Source organism: Bufo bufo, chromosome 6, assembly GCF_905171765.1.
Source record: "Bufo bufo chromosome 6, aBufBuf1.1, whole genome shotgun sequence".
In the NCBI taxonomy this organism is placed as follows: Eukaryota; Metazoa; Chordata; class Amphibia; order Anura; family Bufonidae; genus Bufo; species Bufo bufo.
Window position 1 is genome coordinate 220,361,193 of NC_053394.1, and position 25,634 is coordinate 220,386,826.

At 42.3% G+C, this 25,634-nt stretch overlaps 1 protein-coding gene across 5 annotated transcripts in view; it reads left to right on the plus strand.

Moving 5' to 3' along the window:
• The window catches only part of LOC121004674 (collectin-43-like), a 240,240-nt gene that overhangs the window by 16,616 nt on the left and 197,990 nt on the right, over window positions 1–25,634 (plus strand). For all 5 annotated transcript variants that reach the window (XM_040436949.1, XM_040436950.1, XM_040436951.1 and 2 more), the window contains exons 2-3: window positions 1,076–1,148; window positions 1,278–1,450. In XM_040436949.1, the coding sequence (XP_040292883.1) occupies window positions 1,285–1,450 (166 nt within the window). In that variant the 5' untranslated portion in view covers window positions 1,076–1,148; window positions 1,278–1,284. The remainder of the gene's footprint in view (window positions 1–1,075; window positions 1,149–1,277; window positions 1,451–25,634) is intronic.

Consider the following 25,634-nt stretch of genomic DNA (forward strand, 5'->3'; position numbering starts at 1 on the left):
CAAAAATCTATAGCGAACACTTCACCTTTGCATTGTAGCCTGATTGTGTAGTCTGGGATGTGGTTTTTAAAGTGCTTGCCTTGGAGCCAATGACTCCTATCATCTGAACCTGTGCCCTGAAACTAAAAAAAGCAGCCAATCACAAGCCTTAGTGTACACATCATTCTGTACATTACTTTACAGCTGTGATGTATCGTTCAAGGCCATATGACCAATGAGGCATGTGATTGGCTGCAGCAGTCATGAGACCTAGCCACTTCATGGTCCTGTTGAGACTAGTAGCATCTAGGAATGAAGTGCAGCTGGATCACGGGCAGGTGAGTCTGCTTTCTTAGGCTACTTTCACACTAGCGTTTTGGCTTTCCGTTTGTGAGATCCGTTCAAGGCTCTCAAAAGTGGTCCAAAATGGACCAGTTTTGCCCTAATGCATTCTGAATGGAAAAGGATCCACTCAGAATGCATCAGTTTGCCTCCGTTCAGTCACCATTCCGCTCTGGAGGAGGACACCAAAACGCTGCCTGCAGCGTTTTGCCCTCCGCCTGACGAAGCAGAGCCAAACGGATCCGTCCTGGCACATTTTCAATGGTGTTCAAGACGGATCCGTCATGGCTATAGAAGACATAATTCAACTGGATCCATTCATGATGGATTCATGCGGTTGCATCATTGTAACGTAAGTGTTTTTGCAGAACCATGACGGATCCGCTAAAAACACTAGTGTGAAAGTAGCATAATGTTCAGGGTCACCGGGTCTTTTGCTGTTTTTTTCTCCTGATCAATGCAGTTTCAAATCTAATGAGTTTATAAAAAAAAAAAAATTATCAGCTATTATAAAAAATATTTTCACACACAGGCATATTTTTCCATTTCTCAAGGTAAGCAGATTTTGAAAACAATTTTACCTCACGACTACATACAACATTTTATGAAAGCATAAACAATTTTTGCTAAAAAGGAAAATAATCAAAAAATGTTTATTGACCTTCACAATTCAAAGTTCACCAAGATAATCGATAAACTGCCATACAAAAAGCAATGTACGCATTGCATTCATGTCATAAATGAGTTACTGCAGGCTACAGTCTTTGTTAAAAACATTATTCATTTTTAGGTAATTTGGGGCAATTTGTTTATAGTAGCTGAAAAAGGTGAGTGAACATGTGAGCAGATACTTTGCTGTTGGTAGTTATATTCAATGTAATTTTTTTTCTTTCTTATAAAGTCTTAAAGATATTTAATTAGTGTGAAATTATTAAACTAGATATCTTTCTATTTAGGTAAGCCATGATTTTCTGCGCCCGAACCATCAGCTTCACATCAGCAATATTTCTAATGTTATTCACCAAGACTCTGTCTGACACGTCACCAGCATGCTCTATAATACAAGGGCTTCCAGGTCTCAATGGACGGGATGGAAGAGATGGCATTAATGGATTAAAAGGAGATCCAGGTAAGGAATAAAGACAAATGGAGTTTAGAGAAGGCTCAACTTTATAATTGAACATATTTGCATAGTTAACTTAAAACTAAATGTCAGATATTTCAAAACTGACAGCAACGATAAAATGAGAGATAATAGGTTGTCATTTTTATTTTTTATTTCTCTTTCTACTTTAGATTTTACTAATATGGTTTTGTCATATTTTTTTTTGTAGAACAGAAAATAAATGAAATGAATTGTTCACATGAACATTAGTTGGTAAACTAAAATAAAATAAAAAAAGCTCTAAATAAAACAAATTGAGCCTTCAATGTAAGAAATTTTTCTAGTTTATGTATTCCCTCTGGACTGACTGAGTGAGCAGTCTTTCGGCTAGAGCACCCCTACCGTATTGAGGAGGGTGGTGAGCTATCCACACACTTTCCAAGTAAGAAATATTGAGCCTGTGATATAAAATATAAAGCTATGGTCAAACCTAGACTTTTTTTTTAGCACTTTTAAGCTAAAAAAAAAAACTTTCGAGCTAAAGCTGTAGTCCAGAGCAGTAAATTGACTTGTATGCAATCATGTGCACTGCAGCTGTTATTCAACAGTAAAAATCTATGAAAAGTGCTACAAAAAGTGTAGCTCCAGCTTTACATTCTCTAGCAAATATTGTTACAAAAATTGTGGAATAAATAGTTTAAAAAAAAAAAAATCTTTCAGATACTTGATTAACAACAAAATGATGCCTCTGCAGTATTCAATATTTATTCCTCATTTTATTAACAAATAGTAACTTAGCATATTACAGAAATTTGTCACATATAAAATAGAGACATCCAGCTGTGCAAATAGAAGCAAGAAATATATATAACAAACAAACAAACAAACAAACTGCTGTTGAAAAAGAAAGGCACCAATGTGAAACTAACACAAAGGGAAAGAGAAGCAGAGATGTTTGTGTCCCTTCATATTAAAGGGATAAGTAAGCAAGCGGCGGTGATAAGCATGGCAGGTAGGTTATTGCCAGCTGGGGTAAAGCAGGGTCTAAGGCACCACAAAAGGAAAAGTTGCAGGTCTAGTGTGATGGCCGTTGAACATATCTCAACTGCTGACCAAAATGGTCGTACAAGCGGGCATGTCCACCAGAGATGCAACAACAAATCTTTCCCAGTGTTACACTGCCAGCACGAGTCAAGGATCTCTGCATTGATCATGTGGAGGAACACTGGTGTCTCATACCATCGAGTTAACAGTTTATACAAGTTTTAATAGTATACACCTATTAAAACCATGTGAGTAAGGCCTCTTTCACACTTGCGTTGTCCGGATCCGGCGTGTACTCCACTTGCCGGAATTACACTCCGGATCCGGAAAAACGCAAGTGTACTGAAAGCATTTGAAGACGGAACCGTCTTCCAAATGCTTTCAGTGTTACTATGGCACCCAGGACGCTATTAAAGTCCTGGTTGCCATAGTAGGAGCGGGGAGCGGGGGAGCGGTATACTTACAGTCCGTGCGGCTCCCGGGGCGCTCCAGAATGACGTCAGAGCGCCCCATGCGCATGGATGACGTGATCCATGTGATCACATGATCCATGAGCTTGGGGCGCCCTGACGTCACTCTGGAGCGCCCGGGGAGCCGCACGGACGGTAAGTATACTGCTCCCCCGCTCCCCACTACACTTTACCATGGCTGCCAGGACTTTAGCGTCCCGGCAGCCATGGTAACCACTCTGAAAAAGCTAAATGTCGGCTCCGGCAATGCGCCGAAACGACGTTTAGCTTAAGGCCGGATCCGGATCAATGCCTTCCAATGGGCATTAATTCCGGATCCGGCCTTGCGGCAAGTGTTCCGGATTTTTGGCCGGAGCAAAAAGCGCAGCATGCTGCGGTATTTTCTCCGGCCAACAAACGTTCCGTACCGGAACTGAAGACATCCTGATGCATCCTGAACGGATTTCTCTCCATTCAGAATGCATTAGGATAATCCTGATCAGGATTCTTCCGGCATAGAGCCCCGACGACGGAACTCTATGCCGGAAGACAATAACGCAGGTGTGAAAGAGCCCTAAGTAAGAATAAATGTTTTTCAGGTCAGTTAGATTGACTCCAAGTTTCAACTCCCATTTACCCAAGAAATATAAGTTTGGGGCTGTCATGGACAATAGAGACCGGTAACAAAGAGATAGAAGTTGTTAAGGGGTGGATGGAAGAGAAATGTACTGTTTGAGCCAAGATTGCATTGTGGTAAGGTTATATGGAACAGTCACCTTCCTGAAATCCCTGAGAAAATCAAGGAGATGGAGGAATGTAGCTGAGGATACTCGTGGAAAGGAAAGGGATTTCTACCATTCTGGAATTCCAGTATCTGAGATGACCTCTTTCATGGGAACTTCTGACAACAGCGCCCACACACCAGAAGGCTCTACAAATGAGCTTGTAAAAAGCATATAGTTATATTAGGGTGCGTAAAGCAAAGAACCTTATGTAGCAAAGACCACACTGCTAAGGTGCCCTTCATAATGGGAGTGGCAGTTGGGAAAGGGCACAATCCTCATAGAACGAGCCTTTCTTGATGGGACTGGAGTTCTAGGGTGGAGCAAAAAGTCGGAGAGGTATGAGAGACAAGAGATAGTCCTCTGCCCACCTGCATGGCTTTACAGGGAGTGCAGAATTATTAGGCAAGTTGTATTTTTGAGGATTAATTTTATTATTGAACAACAACCATGTTCTCAATGAACCCAAAAAACTCATTAATATCAAAGCTGAATATTTTTGGAAGTAGTTTTTAGTTTGTTTTTAGTTTTAGCTATTTTAGGGGGATATCTGTGTGTGCAGGTGACTATTACTGTGCATAATTATTAGGCAACTTAACAAAAAACAAATATATACCCATTTCAATTATTTATTTTTACCAGTGAAACCAATATAACATCTCAACATTCACAAATATACATTTCTGACATTCAAAAACAAAACATAAACAAATCAGTGACCAATATAGCCACCTTTCTTTGCAAGGACACTCAAAAGCCTGCCATCCATGGATTCTGTCATTGTTTTGATCTGTTCACCATCAACATTGCGTGCAGCAGCAACCACAGCCTCCCAGACACTGTTCAGAGAGGTGTACTGTTTTCCCTCCTTGTAAATCTCACATTTGATGATGGACCACAGGTTCTCAATGGGGTTCAGATCAGGTGAACAAGGAGGCCATGTCATTAGATTTTCTTCTTTTATACCCTTTCTTGCCAGCCACGCTGTGGAGTACTTGGATGCGTGTGATGGAGCATTGTCCTGCATGAAAATCATGTTTTTCTTGAAGGATGCAGACTTCTTCCTGTACCACTGCTTGAAGAAGGTGTCTTCCAGAAACTGGCAGTAGGACTGGGAGTTTAGCTTGACTCCATCCTCAACCCGAAAAGGCCCCACAAGCTCATCTTTGATGATACCAGCCCAAACCAGTACTCCACCTCCACCTTGCTGGCGTCTGAGTCGGACTGGAGCTCTCTGCCCTTTACCAATCAAGCCACGGGCCCATCCATCTGGCCCATCAAGACTCACTCTCATTTCATCAGTCCATAAAACCTTAGAAAAATCAGTCTTGAGATATTTCTTGGCCCAGTCTTGACGTTTCAGCTTGTGTGTCTTGTTCAGTGGTGGTCGTCTTTCAGCCTTTCTTACCTTGGCTATGTCTCTGAGTATTGCACACCTTGTGCTTTTCGGCACTCCAGTGATGTTGAAGCTCTGAAATATGGCCAAACTGGTGGCAAGTGGCATCTTGGCAGCTGCACGCTTGACTTTTCTCAGTTCATGGGCAGTTATTTTGCGCCTTGGTTTTTCCACACGCTTCTTGCGACCCTGTTGACTATTTTGAATGAAACGCTTGATTGTTCGATGATCACGCTTCAGAAGCTTTGCAATTTTAAGAGTGCTGCATCCCTCTGCAAGATATCTCACTATTTTTGACTTTTCTGAGCCTGTCAAGTCCTTCTTTTGACCCATTTTGCCAAAGGAAAGGAAGTTGCCTAATAATTATGCACACCTAATATAGGGTGTTGATGTCATTAGACCACACCCCTTCTCATTACAGAGATGCACATCACCTAATATGCTTAATTGGTAGTAGGCTTTCGAGCCTATACAGCTTGGAGTAAGACAACATGCATAAAGAGGATGATGTGGTCAAAATACTAATTTGCCTAATAATTCTGCACGTACTGTATAGTATAAATGCAGATTAGGGAGTCCAAAACCTCCAAATCTCTTTTCACTAGTAAGGATGGTATAAGCGATTCTGGGTAATCCAGTACCCCAGAAGAATCTGCAGAAGAGCCTGCGGACTTGAATGAGGAAAAAATGGGGAGCCAAATAGGGACTGTACAGGAATAAATACAGGCCTCTGGGGACTACATAGGTCTTAAGAAAATTATTTTGTCCTATCCAGGAAATAAAAGGAATTGACAGCTTGTAGAAGGGGGGCATAACTAAGAGCATAAAGTTCACCTAGGTCCGCGGAGATCTACGTTCCTAAATAGTGTGTCTTCAGTGTGCAGGAAAAGGGGGTGGAGTGTTTCAGGGAGCTGACAACAAAAGAGGAACAGGAAATATTTATTTATTTGATTTATTGTACTTAATTTTAAAATTAGAAATTAAACTCTTGAAATATTCTATATTTAGATTTCAGAAATTATTTCTTCCAGAATGCTAGTACTGATGAGTAGTGTTGAGCGAATCAAAGTTGGTATAGTGGAATTCGATCTGAATTTCAGGAAATATTTGATTTGTCACGAATCCGAATTTCATGGTGATTCGTAAAAACAAATCAGATTTTTTTCTAAAATGGCTGCTGCACATGTAACAATGTGAAAGTAAGAAGCCCGGGAAGGAGGGACCCATACACCCATAATGCTGTGCAGCCAGCCAATCAGCAGATAGCCAGCCCCCATGATGTCACGACTAGAGATGAGCGAATCGAATCAGACAAAGTGGAATTCGATCCGAATTTCATAAAAAATTCAATTTGCAACGAATGCAAATTTCCTCACGCTTTGCGGTAACAAATCGCACGCTATTTTTACTAAAATAGCAGCTACAATGGCATCTACACGTGTAAGGACATGGGGCAAGGAACTCTGGGAAGGCGGGCTGACCCATTATGCCATGCATGCAGCCAATGAGCAGCCAGCCAGCCCTGTGATGTCACAGCCCTATAAATATGGTGGCCATCTTAGAGTCAGACATTTTCAAGCGTTCTGAGTGCAGGGACAGACGTGAGAAGGCGCTAGGGACAGCAATTGGAAAAACCTCATTGTGAAAAAAAAATATGAAAAAATGATTTATAAGTGCAGGGGAAGGATAGGGAAGAATCATTTCACAGCATCTTAGTGCAGGGAGAGACGTCAGAAAGCGCTAGGAACAGTGCCAGAAAAGCGATTTACAAGTGCAGGGAAATGATAGGGAGGAATCATTTCACAGCATCTTAGTGCAGGGAGAGACGTCAGAAGGCACTAGGGACAGTGCTAGAAAAGCGATTTACAAGTGCAGGGAAAAATTATTTGGGAATTCCAATAGCCATTATACAGCTCTGTAATTCCAGTAATTTTGTTCTTGGGGTGCATGTGCTATGTTGAAAAGCCTTTAGTGGCTTATATCTTTTCAAACAAGAAAAATATATACACAGTTCACTTCTTCAGTTATATGTGTTAAAAGCGTACAGAAATAAAAAATATACGCACTTCACTGGTGTACTTATCTGTGGTGAAAGCGTATAGTGGCCTATTTTATAATAGAAAGAATAAAATATACGCACTACACAGGTGCAGTTATTTGTGGCAAAAGCGTTTAGTGGCCTATTTCATTACAGAAAGAAAAAATATATACACTTCACTGGTGCACTTATTTGTGGCAAAAGCGTTTAGTGGCCTATTTCATTATAAGAAAGAAAAAAATATACGCACTTCACTAGTGCACTTATTTGTGGCAAAAGTGTTTAGTTGCCTATTTCATTATAGAAAGAAAAAATAAACACACTTCACTGGTGCAGTTATTTGTGGCAAATGGTTTTAGTGGCCTATTTCAGTACAGAAAGAAAAATATATACGCACTTCACTGGTGCATTTATTTCTGCTGAAAGCTTTTACTGGTCTATTTCAGTACAAAAAGAAAAATATATTCTCAGTTCACGTCGGCGGTTATATGTGTTGAAAGCATGGCTGGAGTCAGCAGGGTGGCAGCAGTGGGAGGTCGGGAGCCAAACATGCCCGGGGTAGACCACCAGACCACCTGCTTCACAGCAGCCTATCTACCCGGGAAGTAGTGGTGCAGGGGTTCACAGAAGTAGTGGCTGTAGAAGTCAGTTAATAACAGCGGTTATATGTGTTATTTTGTATTTTAGTACAAATATATTCTCAGTTCACTTGTGCAGTTAGATGTGTTCAAAACGTTTAGCGGCCTATTTCAGTACAAAAAGAAAAATATATACGCACTTCACTGTTGCAGTTATTTGTGGCAAAAGCGCTTAGTGGCCTATTTCAGTACAGAAAGAAAAATATATACGCACTTCACTGGTGCATTTATTTCTGGAAAAAGAGTTTAGTGGCCTATTTCAGTACAAAAAGGAAAAATATATACGCATTTCACTTCTGCAGTTATATGTGGTGAAAGCGTTGTGTCCTATTTCAGTACAAAAGGAAAAAAATATACCGGATTTTTCGCCCCATAAGACACACTTTCCCCCCCCCAAAAAAATGGGGGGAAAATGCCCCTGCGTCTTATGGGGCGAATGCTGACAGTTTAACATCGCAGTCCGGGGGAGGGACTGGGAGGAGGAGCTGGGGGCCGGCAATTGCGGCGGGGTGGTGAAATCACTGTACTATAGCTTCGCCCCGCCGCTCCAGTGCTGCACAAATATAAAATGTCTTATTCAATTAAAAATGATTACACATGCCCCCCAACTCCTAATAGTACCGTACATCCTAATAGCTTCTGTACAATGCCGGCAGGCAGGCCGGGCGGGCGGAAGCGTAACTCCCTGATGTCACGTGCCTGCGCCGCCTACTTTATGAATGAAGCAGGCGACGCAGGCAAGTGACGTCAGTGATTGACGCGCCGCCCGACCGGCCTGCCTGTCGGCATTGTACAGAAACTATTAGGATGTACGGTACTATTAGGAGTTGGGGGGCATGTGTAATCATTTTTAATTGAATAAGACATTTTATATTTGTATACTGGGGGGGCAACTTTGGATGGCACAGTTAATGGGTGGGGGTCTGTGCATGGCACTGTTATGGGCTGGGGGGGGTCTGTGGATGGCACTGTTATGGGGTGGGGGGTCTGTGGATGGCACATATATAACAGTGCCATCCACAGATCCCGCCAGTGTAACAGTGCCAGCCACAGATCCCCCCTGTAACAGTGCCAGCCACAGATCCCCCCAGTAACAGTGTCCGTCATCCACAGATCCTCCCCATAACAGTGTCCGTCATCCACAGATCCCCCCGTAACAGTGTCCGTCATCCACAGATCCCCCGTAACAGTGTCCACCATCCACAGATCCCCCCGTAACAGTGTCCGTCATCCACAGATCCCCCCGTAACAGTGTCCGTCATCCACAGATCCCCCCATAACAGTGTCCGTCATCCACAGATCCCCCATAACAGTGTCCGTCATCCACAGATCCCCCATAACAATGTCCGTCATCCACAGATCCCCCCATAACAGTGTCCGTCATCCACAGATCCCCCCATAACAGTGTCCGTCATCCACAGATCCCCCATAACAATGTCCGTCATCCACAGATCCCCCCATAACAGTGTCCGTCATCCACAGATCCCCCCATAACAGTGTCCGTCATCCACAGATCCCCCCATAACAGTGTGCGTCATCCACAGATCCCCCCATAAGTGTTCGTCATCCACAGATCCTCCCATAACAGTGTCCGTCATCCACAGATCCCCATAACAGTGTCCGTCATCCACAGATCCCCCATAACAGTGTCCGTCATCCACAGATCCTCCCATAACAGTGTCCGTCATCCACAGATCCCCCCATAACAGTGTCCGTCATCCACAGATCCCCCCATAACAGTGTCCGTCATCCACAGATCCCCCCATAACAGTGTCCGTCATCCACAGATCCCCCCATAACAGTGTCCGTCATCCACAGATCCCCCCATAACAGTGTCCGTCATCCACAGATCCCCCCATAACAGTGTCCGTCATCCACAGATCCCCCATAACAGTGTCCGTCATCCACAGATCCCCCCATAACAGTGTCCGTCATCCACAGATCCCCCCATAACAGTGTCCGTCATCCACAGATCCCCCCATAACAGTGTCCGTCATCCACAGATCCCCCCATAACAGTGTCCGTCATCCACAGATCCCCCCCATAACAGTGTCCGTCATCCACAGATCCCCCCATAACAGTGTTCGTCATCCACAGATCCCCCATAACAGTGTCCGTCATCCACAGTTCCCCCCATAACAGTGTCCGTCATCCACAGATCCCCCCCATAACAGTGTCCGTCATCCACAGATCGCCCATAACAGTATCCGTCATCCACAGACCATTAGTTCCAAACCCACCAAAAGCACACCTTTTGGTAAAAAATTTTTTTTTTCTTATTTTCGTCCCCAAAAACCTAGGTGCGTCTTATGGGCCGGTGCGTCTTATAGGGTGAAAAATACGGTACGCACTTCACTGGTGCATTTATTTCTGCTAAAAGAGTTTACTGGCCTATTTCAGTACAAAAGAAAAATATATACGCTTTTCACTTCTGCAGATATTATTATTTCTGTACAAAAACTAAATATATTCAGCGTTCACTTTTGCAGTTATATGTGGTAAAACCTTAGTGATGTATTTCAGTAGAAAAAATATATATATTCAGCGTTCACTGTTGCATTTATATGTGGCAAAAACATTTGTGATGTATTTTGGTCGAAAAACAAAATATATTCAGCGTTCAGCGCTGCAGTTATATGTGGTAAAATCTTTATTGACGTATTTCGGTTGAAAACATTTTTTTATTCAGCGTTCAGCACTGCGATTATATGCGGTAAATTCTTTATTGAAGTATTTTGGTCGAAAAATAAAATTTATTTAGCTGTCAGCGCTGCGGTTATATGCGGTAAAATCTTTATTGAAGTTTTTCAATTGAAAAACAAAATTTATTCAGCAATCAGCGCTGCGGTTATATGCGGTAAAATCTTTAGTGACGTATCTTGGTGAACTTTGCGACTCTTCCGGGCTCAAAGCTATCTGGACGCTTTGTCTTCTCATTGTCTGTAGCTACTAGAGGCCTGTTCATGCCAGGCAGGTTGCCCCAGAAGTATCTGGGTCGATGAGCAGCTGATACCGCGCTTGCATCAATCTTGACAGGATTCGTCTCCAGGTGGAGAGAAATTGTTTTTTGAAATGCGTTCTCCATTGTAACTACGTCGTCGAATAAACTGAAGACTGGCAGATTCTCTCCTATCTTAGGCTCCATTCAGACGTCCGTAGTGTATTGCGGATACACAATGCACCCGGTCGGCACCCCCACAGACATGCCTATTTTTGTCCGCAATTGCGGACAAGAATGGGACATGCGCTATTTTCTTGCGGACCGGAAGATCGGGGCCACGCTCCGGAAATGCGGATGCGGAGAGCACATAGTGTGCTCTCCGCATCTCTTCTGGCCCCATAGAGAATGAATGGGTCCACACCCGTTCCGGATAATTGAGGAGACGGATGCGGACCCATTCTACGGACGTCTGAATGGAGCCTTAGACAACACTTAATTTTTATTATTACATTTATTAAATATTGAATATTAAATTGAACCAAAACTTCTCAAGCTGCTGACACATCTACACTATGTCTCCTTGCCACTCTGTGGCCTCCTGATGCTGCCGCCACCTCCACACTATGTCACCTTGCCACTCTGTGGCCTCCTGATGCTGCCGCCACATCCACACTATGTCACCTTGCCCCTCTGTGGTCTCCTGATGCTGCCACCACCTCCACACTCAGTCATTGTGCCACTCTGTGGTCTCCTCCTGATGCTGCTGCCTCCACCACCTCCAGACTCTGTCATTGTGCCACTAAGTGGCTTCCTCATACTGCTGCCACCTCGCTGATGTACTTCTTCCTGGGTCAGACAGGACACTTTTAATGGGGAATTTATTTTTACATTCTGCATGTCATCTGACAGTTTATTTTCCTCAGTGAATACATTGGAGAAAAAAATATTTAACAGCTTTGCTTTCTCCTCGTCGCTCTCTGCAACTTCCCCCTCATTACTCTTTAAAGGGCCGACACCTTCAGATTTATACATTTTACCATTTACATAATTGAAGAACATTTTAGGGTTAGTTTTACTCTCTTTGGCAATTAATCTCTCGGTCTCTAGTTTGGCCGCTTTTATTTGTTTTTTACATGTTCTATTTTTTTCCTTATAATTTTTCAGTGCTTCCGTGCTACCCTCCTGTTTAAGTGATTTATATGCTTTCTTTTTGTCATTTATTGCTTTCTTTACAGTTCTATTTATCCACATTGGTTTCTTTTTGTTCCTTAACCTTTTATTCCCATACGGTATGTACCTCTCACAATGAGATTTTAGGATGTTTTAAAGATATCCCATTTTGTGGATGTATTTTTATTTTTGAGGACTTTGTCCCAGTTAGTTAGGCCTATGGCCTCTCTTAGATGGCTAAATTTAGCTTTTTTGAAGTTTGGTATTTTTGTTCCTCCCTGTAGAAACGCTATTTTGAATGATAATTGGAAGGTTATTACTTTATGGTCATTATTTCCCATGTGTCCACCAACCTGCACGTCTATTGTTCTGTCAGGCCTATTGGTTAATACTAAGTCCAGTATGGCCGTCCCTCTAGTCGGGTCCTGAACCAGTTGGGAGAGGTAATTGTCTTTGGTTATTGCCAAGAACCTGTTTCCCTTATGAGATATACAAGATTCAGTTTCCCAGTCTATATCTGGGTAGTTGAAGTCAACCTTACTTCACCCAGGAAGACAAGTTGGTTCATTGCATCGATGTTGAAGGGGTGTAGTTTCTAAAATGGGGCCATTTATGGGTGATTTATACAGTCCTGATCAAAAGATTAAGACCACTTGAAAAATTGCAAAAAATCATATTTAGCATGGCTGGGTCTTAACAAGGTTCCAAGTAGAGCTTCAACATGCAACAAGAAGAAATGGAAGTGAGACAAAACATTTTTTGAGTATTCAAATTAATGAAAAGAACAAATAAACTGAAACAGGCTGTTTTTCAGCTGATCAAAAGTTTATGTCCACACCTCCAAAAAAAAACTAAACCCCCCCCAAAACATCTAACTTCCAAACATGAACTCAGTAATGAGTAGCTCTGCCGTTATTGTTTATCACTTCCAAAATTTGTTTCGGCATGCTCGATGCAAGTGTTTCCATGAGGTGAGTGGGAACATTTCTTCAAGTGGTGAAGACGGCCGCATGAAGGCCATCTACTGTCTGGAACTGTTGTCCATTTTTGTAAACTTCCCTTGCCATCCATCCCCAAAGGTTCTCAATTGGATTTACAGTACAGACCAAAAGTTTGGACACACCTTCTCATTCAAAGAGTTTTCTTTATTTTCATGACTATGAAGGCATCAAAACTATGTATTAACACATGTGGAATTATATACATAACAAACAAGTGTGAAACAACTGAAAATATGTCATATTCTAGGTTCTTCAAAGTAGCCACCTTTTGCTTTGATTACTGCTTTGCACACTCTTGGCATTCTCTTGATGAGCTTCAAGAGGTAGTCCCCTGAAATGGTCTTCCAACAGTCTTGAAGGAGTTCCCAGAGATGCTTAGCACTTGTTGGCTCTTTTGCCTTCACTCTGCGGTCCAGCTCACCCCAAACCATCTCGATTGGGTTCAGGTCCGGTGACTGTGGAGGCCAGGTCATCTGGCGCAGCACCCCATCACTCTCCTTCATGGTCAAATAGCCCTTACTTTCAAAGTTTTCCCAATTTTTCGGCTGACTGACTAACCTTCATTTCTTAAAGTAATGATGGCCACTCGTTTTTCTTTACTTAGCTGGTTTTTTCTTGCCATAATACCAATTCTAACAGTCTATTCAGTAGGACTATCAGCTGTCTATCCACCTGACTTCTCCTCAACGCAACTGATGGTCCCAACCCCATTTATAAGGCAAGAAATCCCACTTATTAAACCTGACAGGGCACACCTGTGAAGTGAAAACCATTTCAGGGGACTACCTCTTGAAGCTCATCAAGAGAATGCCAAGAGTATGCAAAGCAGTAATCAAAGCAAAAGGTGGCTACTTTGAAGAACCTAGAATATGACATATTTTCAGTTGTTTCACACTTGTTTGTTATGTATATAATTCCACATGTGTTAATTCATAGTTTTGATGCCTTCAGTGTGAATCTACAATTTTCATAGTCATGAAAATAAAGAAAACTCTTTGAATGAAAAGGTGTGTCCAAACTTTTGATCTGTACTGTAGATCAGGGGAACACGCATTGTGTACTGTAGTGTTGTCCTGTTGAAAAACTCAGTCGTTACCACACAGACGAGGGCCCTCAGTCATGAGGAATGCTCTCTGCAACATCTGGACATAGCCAGCGGCCGTTTGACGCTCCTGCACTTCCTGAAGCTCCATTGTTTCACTGAAGGAAAAAGCACCCCAGACCATTATGGCGCCCCCTTCACTGTAAAGAAAAGCCAAAAAAGGGGGTCAGTCAGCACTTACCAAACCGCAGTAGCACATTGCTATGGCAGGGAACAACATTAAAAGACAGAAACATGCAATGCGACAATAAACTGCAATATAAAGTACTCCCCCTCACTCACTGAAGCCATGGCACCAGGAGTGAGATGGTTTGTGGACTCTCACTGCAATCCTTGGTAGCCATTTGGCGCCGGTGGTGTCGTGGAGTGGGCCTGCTGTGTAACCTGCACTCCCTGAAGTGTATGGTAGCTGTCATGGCACCTAACAGGTAGTATACAATGCAGGTACGTGGAACCTACACTCCCTGAAGTGTATGGTAGCCGTCATGGCACCTAACAGGTAGAATTTAGCGTAGGAACCCGTCTAACAGAGATCGCCTTGACGCTCGGCAGACGGGCTCAAATAATTTTGTACAAAACGATTTGCCAAGTATCTCGCACTTATAGTGTAGCACTTGTTATTATGACGCAATTTTGTACTTTATATTGCAGTTTATTGTCGCATTGCATGTTTCTGTCTTTTAATGTTGTTCCCTGCCATAGCAATGTGCTACTGCGGTTTGGTAAGTGCTGACTGACCCCCTTTTTTGGCTTTTCTTTGCAGTTTGTACTGGAGGTGTGGCTGCCTCCTCAGTCCTGCACTCCTGACCATCCTGTTTGCCCTATAGGCTGATTTTAATTAGTGTTAGTACATAGTCAGGCCTGCTCCCCCTCACTCACTGAAGCCATGGCACCAGGAGTGAGATAGTTTGTGGACTCTCACTGCAATCCTTGGTAGCCATTTGGCGCCGGTGGTGTCGTGGAGTGGGCCTGCTGTGTAACCTGCACTCCCTGAAGTGTATGGTAGCTGTCATGGCACCTAACAGGTAGTATACAATGCAGGTACGTGGAACCTACACTCCCTGAAGTGTATGGTAGCCGTCATGGCACCTAACAGGTAGAATTTAGCGTAGGAACCCGTCTAACAGAGATCGCCTTGACGCTCGGCAGACGGGCTCAAATAATTTTGTACAAAACGATTTGCCAAGTATCTCGCACTTATAGTGTAGCACTTGTTATTATGACGCAATTTTGTACTTTATATTGCAGTTTATTGTCGCATTGCATGTTTCTGTCTTTTAATGTTGCCCCCTTCACTGTGGCACGTAGAAAACATCTCAGGTGGGATCTGCTTGTCATGGCAGTAACGTTGGAAACAATCAGGACCATCAAGGTAAAGAAAATACTCATCAGAGAATAAAACTTTCTTCCACCTTTGAATGTCCCATGTTTGGTGCACTCTTGCAAAGTCCAAACGAGCAGTTCTGTGGGGTTCAAGGAGACGAGGTCTTTGAAGACATTCTTTGTTTTTAAAACCCCCTCAGTCTCAGATGCCATCTGATGGTTATGGGCCTGCAGTCAGCACCAGTAAGGGCCTTAATTTGGGTCAAGGATCGTCCAGTGTCTTGGCGGACAGCCAATTGGATCCTCCGGCTCAGTGCTGATGAAATTTTTTTGGGTCTTCCACTTGACTTTTTTGTTCCATAACTCTCAGGATCATTTAAGAAATTCCAAATGACTGTCTTACTGCGTCCCACCTCAGCAGCGATGGCGCGCTGTGAGAGACCCTGCTTATGCAGTTCAACAACCCGACCACGTTCAAAAAGGGAGAGTTTTTCTGCCTTTGCCATCACAACGTGTGACTACATGACAGACAATGACAATGAATCCACATCTTTGCACAGATTTGGCCTTTTAAAGGCATGTGGTCCTAAAGTTTCAGTTTAATCGTTATTTTCAATTAATTGAATGCTCAAAAAATGTTCTGTCTCACTCTCATTTCTTCTTGTTGCATGGGAAGCTCTACTTGGAACTTTGTTAAGATCCAACAATGTAAAATATGATTTTTTGCCATTTTTCAAGTGGTCTTAATCTTTGGATCAGGACTGTATTATGTAAGCCTCGCAAAGTGACTTCAGACCATAACTAGTCCTTAAAAAGTGGGTTTTGGAAATTTTTTGAAAAATTTCAAGATTTGCTGCTCAACTTTAACATCCCAAAAAAAAGAAAATGTAATTTACAAAATGATCCAAACATGAAGTAGACATATGGGAAATGTAAAGTAATAACTATTTTAGGAGGTATCACTATCTGTTTTAAAAGCAGAGAAATTAAAATTTAGAAAATTGCGAATTGTTCAAATTGTTTTGTAAATTTGATATTTTTTATAAATAAAAATTTAATATTTTTACTCAAATTTAACACATAAAGTACAATATGTGACGAGAAAACAGTCTCAGAATGGCTTGGATAAGTACAAGCATTTTAACCACCTCCGGACCGCCTAACGCAGGATCGCGTTCCGGAGGTGGCAGCCCTGCGCAGAGTCACGCATATATGCGTCATCTCGCGATGGCCGAGATTTCCTGTGAACGCGCGCACACAGGCGCGCGCGCTCACAGGAACGGAAGGTAAGAGAGTTGATCTCCAGCCTGCCAGCGGCGATCGTTCGCTGGCAGGCTGGAGATGTGTTTTTTTTAACCCCTAACAGGTATATTAGACGCTGTTTTGATAACAGCGTCTAATATACCTGCTACCTGGTCCTCTGGTGGTCCCCTTTGTTTGGATCGACCACCAGAGGACACAGGTAGCTCAGTAAAGTCCCACCAAGCACCACTACACTACACCCCCCCCGTCACTTATTAACCCCTTATTAGCCCCTGATCACCCCTGATCACCCCTGATCACCCCATATAGACTCCCTGATCACCCCCCTGTCATTGATCACCCCCCTGTCATTGATTACCCCCCTGTAAAGCTCCATTCAGATGTCCGCATGATTTTTACGGATCCACTGATAGATGGATCGGATCCGCAAAACGCATCCGGACGTCTGAATGAAGCCTTACAGGGGCGTGATCAATGACTGTGGTTATCACCCCATATAGACTCCCTGATCACCCCCCCTGTCATTGATTACACCCCTGTCATTGATCACCCCCCTGTAAAGCTCCATTCAGATGTCCGCATGATTTTTACGGATGCACTGATAGATGGATCGGATCCGCAAAACGCATCCGGACGTCTGAATGAAGCCTTACAGGGGCATGATCAATGACTGTGGTGATCACCCCATATAGACTCCCTGATCACCCCCCTGTAAAGCTCCATTCAGATGTCCGCATGATTTTTACGGATGCACTGATAGATGGATCCGATCCGCAAAACGCATCCGGACGTCTGAATGAAGCCTTACAGGGGCGTGATCAATGACTGTGGTGATCACCCCATATAGACTCCCTGATCACCCCCCTGTCATTGATCACCCCCCTGTAAAGCTCCATTCAGATGTCCGCATGATTTTTACGGATGCACTGATAGATGGATCCGATCCGCAAAACGCATCCGGACGTCTGAATGAAGCCTTACAGGGGCATGATCAATGACTGTGGTGATCACCCCATATAGACTCCCTGATCACCCCCCTGTAAAGCTCCATTCAGATGTCCGCATGATTTTTACGGATGCACTGATAGATGGATCCGATCCGCAAAACGCATCCGGACGTCTGAATGAAGCCTTACAGGGGAGTGATCAATGACTGTGGTGATCACCCCATATAGACTCCCTGATCACCCCCCTGTCATTGATTACCCCCCTGTAAAGCTCCATTCAGATGTCCGCATGATTTTTACGGATGCACTGATAGATGGATCGGATCCGCAAAACGCATCCGGACGTCTGAATGAAGCCTTACAGGGGCGTGATCAATGACTGTGGTGATCACCCCATATAGACTCCCTGATCACCCCCCTGTCATTGATTACCCCCCTGTCATTGATTACCCCCCTGTAAAGCTCCATTCAGACGTCCGCATGATTTTTACGGATCCACTGGTAGATGGATCGGATCCGCAAAACGCATCCGGACGTCTGAATGAAGCCTTACAGGGGCGTGATCAATGACTGTGGTGATCACCCCATATAGACTCCCTGATCACCCCCCCTGTCATTGATCAACCCCCCTGTCATTGATCAACCCCCCTGTCATTGATCACCCCCCTGTCATTGATCACCCCTCTGTAAGGCTCCATTCAGATATTTTTTTGGCCCAAGTTAGCAGAATTTTATTTATTTTTTTTCTTACAAAGTCTCATATTCCACTAACTTGTGTCAAAAAATAAAATCTCACATGAACTCACCATACCCCTCACGGAATCCAAATGCGTAAAATTTTTTAGACATTTATATTCCAGACTTCTTCTCACGCTTTAGGGCCCCTAGAATGCCAGGGCAGTATAAATACCCCACATGTGACCCCATTTCGGAAAGAAGACACCCCCAGGTATTCCGTGAGGGGCATATTGAGTCCATGAAAGATTGAAATTTTTGTCCCAAGTTAGCGGAACGGGAGACTTTGTGAGAAAAAAATTAAAAATATCAATTTCCGCTAACTTGTGCCAAAAAAAAAAAATTTCTATGAACTCGCCATGCCCCTCATTGAATACCTTGGGGTGTCTTCTTTCCAAAATGGGGTCACATGTGGGGTATTTATACTGCCCTGGCATTCTAGGGGCCCCAAAGCGTGAGAAGAAGTCTGGTATCCAAATGTCTAAAAATGCCCTCCTAAAAGGAATTTGGGCACCTTTGCGCATCTAGGCTGCAAAAAAGTGTCACACATCTGGTATCGCCGTACTCAGGAGAAGTTGGGGAATGTGTTTTGGGGTGTCATTTTACATATACCCATGCTGGGTGAGAGAAATATCTTGGTCAAATGCCAACTTTGTATAAAAAAAATGGGAAAAGTTGTCTTTTGCCAAGATATTTCTCTCACCCAGCATGGGTATATGTAAAATGACACCCCAAAACACATTCCCCAACTTCTCCTGAATACGGCGATACCACATGTGTGACACTTTTTTGCAGCCTAGGTGGGCAAAGGGGCCCATATTCCAAAGAGCACCTTTAGGATTTCACAGGTCATTTACCTACTTACCACACATTAGGGCCCCTGGAAAATGCCAGGGCAGTATAACTACCCCACAAGTGACCCCATTTTGGAAAGAAGACACCCCAAGGTATTCCGTGAGGGGCATGGCGAGTTCCTAGAATTTTTTATTTTTTGTCACAAGTTAGTGGAAAATGCTTATTTTTTTTTTTTTTTTTTTCATACAAAGTCTCATATTCCACTAACTTGTGACAAAAAATAAAAAGTTCCATGAACTCACTATGCCCATCAGCGAATACCTTGGGGTCTCTTCTTTCCAAAATGGGGTCACTTGTGGGGTAGTTATACTGCCCTGGCATTCTAGGGGCCCAAATGTGTGGTAAGGAGTTTGAAATCAAATTCTGTAAAAAATGACCTGTGAAATCCGAAAGGTGCTCTTTTGAATATGGGCCCCTTTGCCCACCTAGGCTGCAAAAAAGTGTCACACATCTGGTATCTCCGTAATCGGGAGAAGTTGGGGAATGTGTTTTGGGGTGTCATTTTACATATACCCATGCTGGGTGAGAGAAATATCTTGGCAAAAGACAACTTTTCCCATTTTTTTATACAAAGTTGGCATTTTACCAAGATATTTATCTCACCCAACATGGGTATATGTAAAAAGACACCCCAAAACACATTCCTCAACTTCTCCTGAATACAGAGATACCAGATGTGTGACACTTTTTTGCAGCCTAGGTGGGCAAAGGGGCCCACATTCCAAAGAGCACCTTTCGGATTTCACAGGTCATTTACCTACTTACCACACATTTGGGCCCCTAGAATGCCAGGGCAGTATAACTACCCCACAAGTGACCCCATTTTGGAAAGAAGAGACCCCAAGGTATTCGCTGATGGGCATAGTGAGTTCATGGAAGTTTTTATTTTTTGTCACAAGTTTGTGGAATATGAGACTTTGTATGAAAAAAAATAAATAAAAAAAAAATCATCATTTTCCACTAACTTGTGACAAAAAATAAAAAATTCTAGGAACTCGCCATGCCCCTCACGGAATACCTTGGGGTGTCTTCTTTCCAAAATGGGGTCACTTGTGGGGTAGTTATACTGCCCTGGTATTCTAGGGGCCCAAATGTGTGGTAAGGAGTTTGAAATCAAATTCAGGAAAAAATGAGGAGTGAAATCCGAAAGGTGCTCTTTGGAATATGGGCCCCTTTGCCCACCTAGGCTGCAAAAAAGTGTCACACATCTGGTATCCCCGTACTCAGGAGAAGTTGAGGAATGTGTTTTGGGGTGTCTTTTTACATATACCCATGCTGGGTGAGATAAATATCTTGGTCAAATGACAACTTTGTATAAAAAAATGGGAAAAGTTGTCTTTTGCCAAGATATTTCTCTCACCCAGCATGGGTATATATAAAATGACACCCCAAAACACATTCCCCACCTTCTCCTGAGTACGGAGATACCAGATGTGTGACACTTTTTTGCAGCCTAGGTGGGCAAAGGGGCCCATATTCCAAAGAGCACCTTTCAGATTTCACAGGTCATTTTTTACAGAATTTGATTTCAAACTCCTTACCACACATTTGGGCCCCTAGAATGCCAGGGCAGTATAACTACCCCACAAGTGACCCCATTTTGGAAAGAAGAGACCCCAAGGTATTCGCTGATGGGCATAGTGAGTTCATAGAACTTTTTATTTTTTGTCACAAGTTAGTGGAATATGAGACTTTGTAAGAAAAAAAAAAAAAAAATCATAATTTTCCGCTAACTTGTGACAAAAAATAAAAAGTTCTATGAACTCACTATGCCCATCAGCGAATACCTTAGGGTGTGTAATTTCAGAAATGGGGTCATTTGTGGGGTGTTTGTACTGTCTGGGCATTGTAGAACCTCAGGAAACATGACAGGTGCTCAGAAAGTCAGAGCTGCTTCAAAAAGCGGAAATTCACATTTTTGTACCATAGTTTGTAAACGCTATAACTTTTACCCAAACCATTTTTTTTTTATCCAAACATTTTTTTTTTATCAAAGACATGTAGAACTATAAATTTAGAGCAAAATTTCTATATGGATGTCGTTTTTTTTGCAAAATTTTACAACTGAAAGTGAAAAATGTCATTTTTTTGCAAAAAAATCGTTAAATTTCGATTAATAACAAAAAAAGTAAAAATGTCAGCAGCAATGAAATACCACCAAATGAAAGCTCTATTAGTGAGAAGAAAAGGAGGTAAAATTCATTTGGGTGGTAAGTTGCATGACCGAGCAATAGACGGTGAAAGTAGTGTAGGTCAGAAGTGTAAAAAGTGGCCTGGTCTTTCAGGGTGTTTAAGCACTGGGGGCTGAAGTGGTTAAAGTTATCACCACATAAATTGACACGTTAGATTTGCAAAAAATGGCCTGGTCCTTAAGGTGAAAAATGGCAGGGTCCTGAAGGTATTAAACCTTGATTCTGTTACAGGGGTGAAATTGTGTTATAATACTACAGATTTTGTGGTGTTAACATAGTTTTTTTTTACATACGTAATTCCATTAATCCTTGATTCTGTAATTGAGGGAAATAGCAGTCTGATACTACTGATTTTGGGGTGTTCACATAGTTTTTTTTACATAAATAATTCCATTAAGCCTTGATTCTGTAATTGGGGTGAAATTGAAGCCTGATACTACTGATTTTGGAGTGTTCAAATAGTTTTTTGGGGGTTGTTCTTGTGATGGATCAGAAGAAGGGAAAAATAAACTGTGATGTCACCCTCTCCAGTCTGTTATGGGCCCCCTAATTGTATCAGCGTGTAACAGAACAAGCTCTGTAAAAATCTATGTGGAATCAGCAGACAGTGTAAAAGGAGTGCACTCTTTCACTCCATAGTCGAATCTTGGACCATTGCAGGGTTAATAGCTTAAAACTAAGATTTTATTTTTACATCATAATTGAAACTCTTTAATAACAAACTGTGAGACTATTTAAAACTCACAGCAGTCAGCAGAATTATGTCCTTCATCCTATTCATTAGATAAGGAATAGATCAATACCCATTGATATCTATTCACAGCATCACGCTGCTTAAGTAGCAGTGTAGCCACCTACATGCGCGAAAGAGCTGACTACATATCGTTTCTCAAGTATCTATAATCGCCCTATTATTAGTTTTAAGAAGGAATCATCTGCTTTTCTTACTGCTCTTAAAACACACAAACACACACTCTGCCTCCCGACATGTTTCGCTAGCCCCAACAGACATACCTGCCCTATCCCCTGAGGACGCTGGTTTGCCGGCAAAACATGTTGGGAGGCAGAGTGTGTGTTTTAAGAGCAGTAAGAATATAACACTCTCTGGTCTGCTAGAACTTAATTTTTTTTTTTTATGGAAAGACTCTAGATCAAGAGACATCAAAAGAGCATGAGAGAGATTGGCAAGTTATTCTTCATTTCTGGGCAATTTGTGTATTGTCTGGGGGAAACTCTCTCTCATTACGGCAAGCACTTAGTATGCATAGTACATGGATTATTATACGCCAGGCTATACCCCTCTGGTTTTCTGGTAAAGTTATTCAAATTAGCTTTCTTAAGCCTGATTATAATTCTAGGAGATGTAAGATGTTCTAATTTTCATATATTTCCCTCATAAACCCAAAGGAGCAGTGACTGGCTTCCAATACTCCTCATGGATACTTGGCGCCCTCCATAAGGAAAAATAGTACTCCAATCAAGGCCTCTTGCTTATGTTATTTTTTTTTATCAGAAAAGCTAATTTGAATATTTTCCCCCAAAAACAAATTTTGAATTCCTGACAAAATGGATAAAGTTATTCTTTTTTAATTCTAGCTGATGGTAGACATATTAATTTGCATATATTTTCCTCAGAAACAAATTAGGGTGAACCATCTAGTGGCAATTGTTGGTAATTGTTTAATTCCTTTATTTAGCTGCCCAAAAGGAAGTGAAAGCACTCTCGGAAGAAGGAGGGCAGTCTCCTCCATGTCTGCATAGAAAGAGGACCTGTACTTTCTAGTCCATCCTTTTGTTGTATAGCCGATAAGCTGCTGAATATGTTGTAATTCAGGCTATCAGCAGCTATAAGAGCCACCCGGGTAGCCATAATGGTTCTATACTATGTTTGTATTGCCATATAAGATTTTGTATTAGAAGCTGGTATCTTTCCTGTTTCTCTACAGCCCAGTTTAGAACATGTTAGCCTACTGTGTGTTATTCATAATTGAACTTTATGTAATGCTATGGTCTAATGGCATGTATATTCTTATTTGTTCCTGTTTCACCCTAATCCTACATCCGGTTAATAAAGCAACAGACTTTCACCCAGTCTCTTTTATTGTCTAGTAGGAAGGTATTTAACTGCCTGTCGAATTCCGCATAGACTCTGGGGGTAAATGAAGTAGGCGCAGAACAATAGAAATAGTACTCACCCAAAGGTCCCCAAAGGCCTCTTAGTTAGAAAGGCCATTTCTGTCATTATTGCCCTGATAACGAATTTTTGTCCTGGAAGAACTATTATCCTTCTTATGCTAGGAAGCCGGTTTAAATGGCTGATGTGTAAGCTACACTCTACATTCCAGGTAGAGTGTCTCATTCCAGGTAGAGTGTCTCATTCCAGGTACCCAGCTCTTGCTGGGTAACTACCATTTAGCAGAGCGGAGTAAAGAAAATTTGCATGGCTGTCTGAGAGGCCTTGGTTGGGGTACAATTTCTGCTTTTGAAGGGCACCAATTATCATAAGGGAGTCAATGGTCCTCTTGGCTTCTAGAGAAAAAATATGAAAATAGCACATCTTACATATGCTGGCATCAGATAGGCTTAGGAATAGGGATGAGCGAACCCGAACTGTATAGTTCGGGTTCGTACCGAATTTTGGGGTGTCCGTGACACGGACCCGAACCCGAACATTTTCGTAAAAGTCTGTGTTCGGGTTCGGTGTTCGGCGCTTTCTTGGCGCTTTTTGAAAGGCTGCAAAGCAGCCAATCAACAAGCGTCATACTACTTGCCCCAAGAGGCCATCACAGCCTTGCCTACTATTGGCATGGCTGTGATTGGCCAGTGCAGCATGTGACCCAGCCTCTATATAAGCTTGGGTCACGTTGCGCTGCACGTCACTCTGCTGATTCAAGCATAGGGAGAGGTTGCAGCTGCGACGTTAGGGCGAGATTAGGCAGTGATTAACTCCTCCAAAAGACTTCATTCTGTGATCGATCTGCAGCTGTGGATCATTGAAGTGCTAGTATTGACTTGCTCACTTTTTTGAGGTTGCCCAGAGCGTTTTTAGATCACTTTTTTTCTGGGGTGATCGGCGGCCATTTTGTGACTTGTGGTGCGCCAGCACAAGCTATCACCAAGTGTGGCTATCATCAATAGTGTGGTTATTTTTTGCTATATCCTACATCAGCTGCAGGCTGAGCCTGTGTCACCGAAGTGCATTTAACCATCAACAGTCTGGTTATTTTTTGGCCATATACTACATCAGCTGCAGGCTGAGCCTGTGTCACCGAAGTGCATTTAACCATCAACAGTCTGATTATTTTTTGGCCATATACTACATCTGGTGCAGGCTGAGCCTGTGTCACCCAAGTGCATTTAACCATCAACAGTGTGGTTATTTTTTGGCCATATACTACATCAGGGGCAAGTTGAGCCTGTCACCCAGCGCCTAAAAAATAGACCTGACAATTCTATTTAACCAAATCTGTACTGTTTTAGCTGGTCAAGTTATTTGTAGTGACCGTAAAAGCACACTTTTTTTTCTGGGTTGAAAAACTAATCCCAAATTTGCCATTCTCCAAATAACTAGTTTCTGGTATTTGAGGCCTACTTGAAATCTATCCCAAAAAGGATATCTTACATTGAAGGTACTGATAGTGTCATTCAGAAAAACCTAAGACACACGCTACCGTGCAGATAGAAGTCTGATTCTGAGATTAAACCTTAACCTGTCACACAGTGCAAAAAAAAACAGGTCTCACATTTCTATTCAAGCAAATCTGTACTGTTTTAGCTGGTCAAGTTATTTGTAGTGACCGTAAAAGCACACTTTTTTTTCTGGGTTGAAAAACTATTCCCAAATTTGCCATTCTCAAAATAACTAGTTTCTGGTATTTGAGGCCTACTTGAAATCTATCCCAAAAAGGATATCTTACATTGAAGGTATTGATAGTGTCATTCAGAAAAACCTAAGACACACGCTACCGTGCAGATAGAAGTTTGATTCTGAGATTCAACCTTAACCTGTCACACAGTGCAAAAAAAAAACAGGTCTCACATTTCTATTCAAGCAAATCTGTACTGTTTTAGCTGGACAAGTTATTTGTAGCGACCGTAAAAGCACACTTTTTTTTCTGGGTTGAAAAACTATTCCCAAATTTGCCATTCTCAAAATAACTAGTTTCTGGTATTTGAGGCCTACTTGAAATCTATCCCAAAAAGGATATCTTACATTGAAGGTATTGATAGTGTCATTCAGAAAAACCTAAGACACACGCTACCGTGCAGATAGAAGTCTGATTCTGAGATTAAACCTTAACCTGTCACACAGTGCAAAAAAAAACAGGTCTC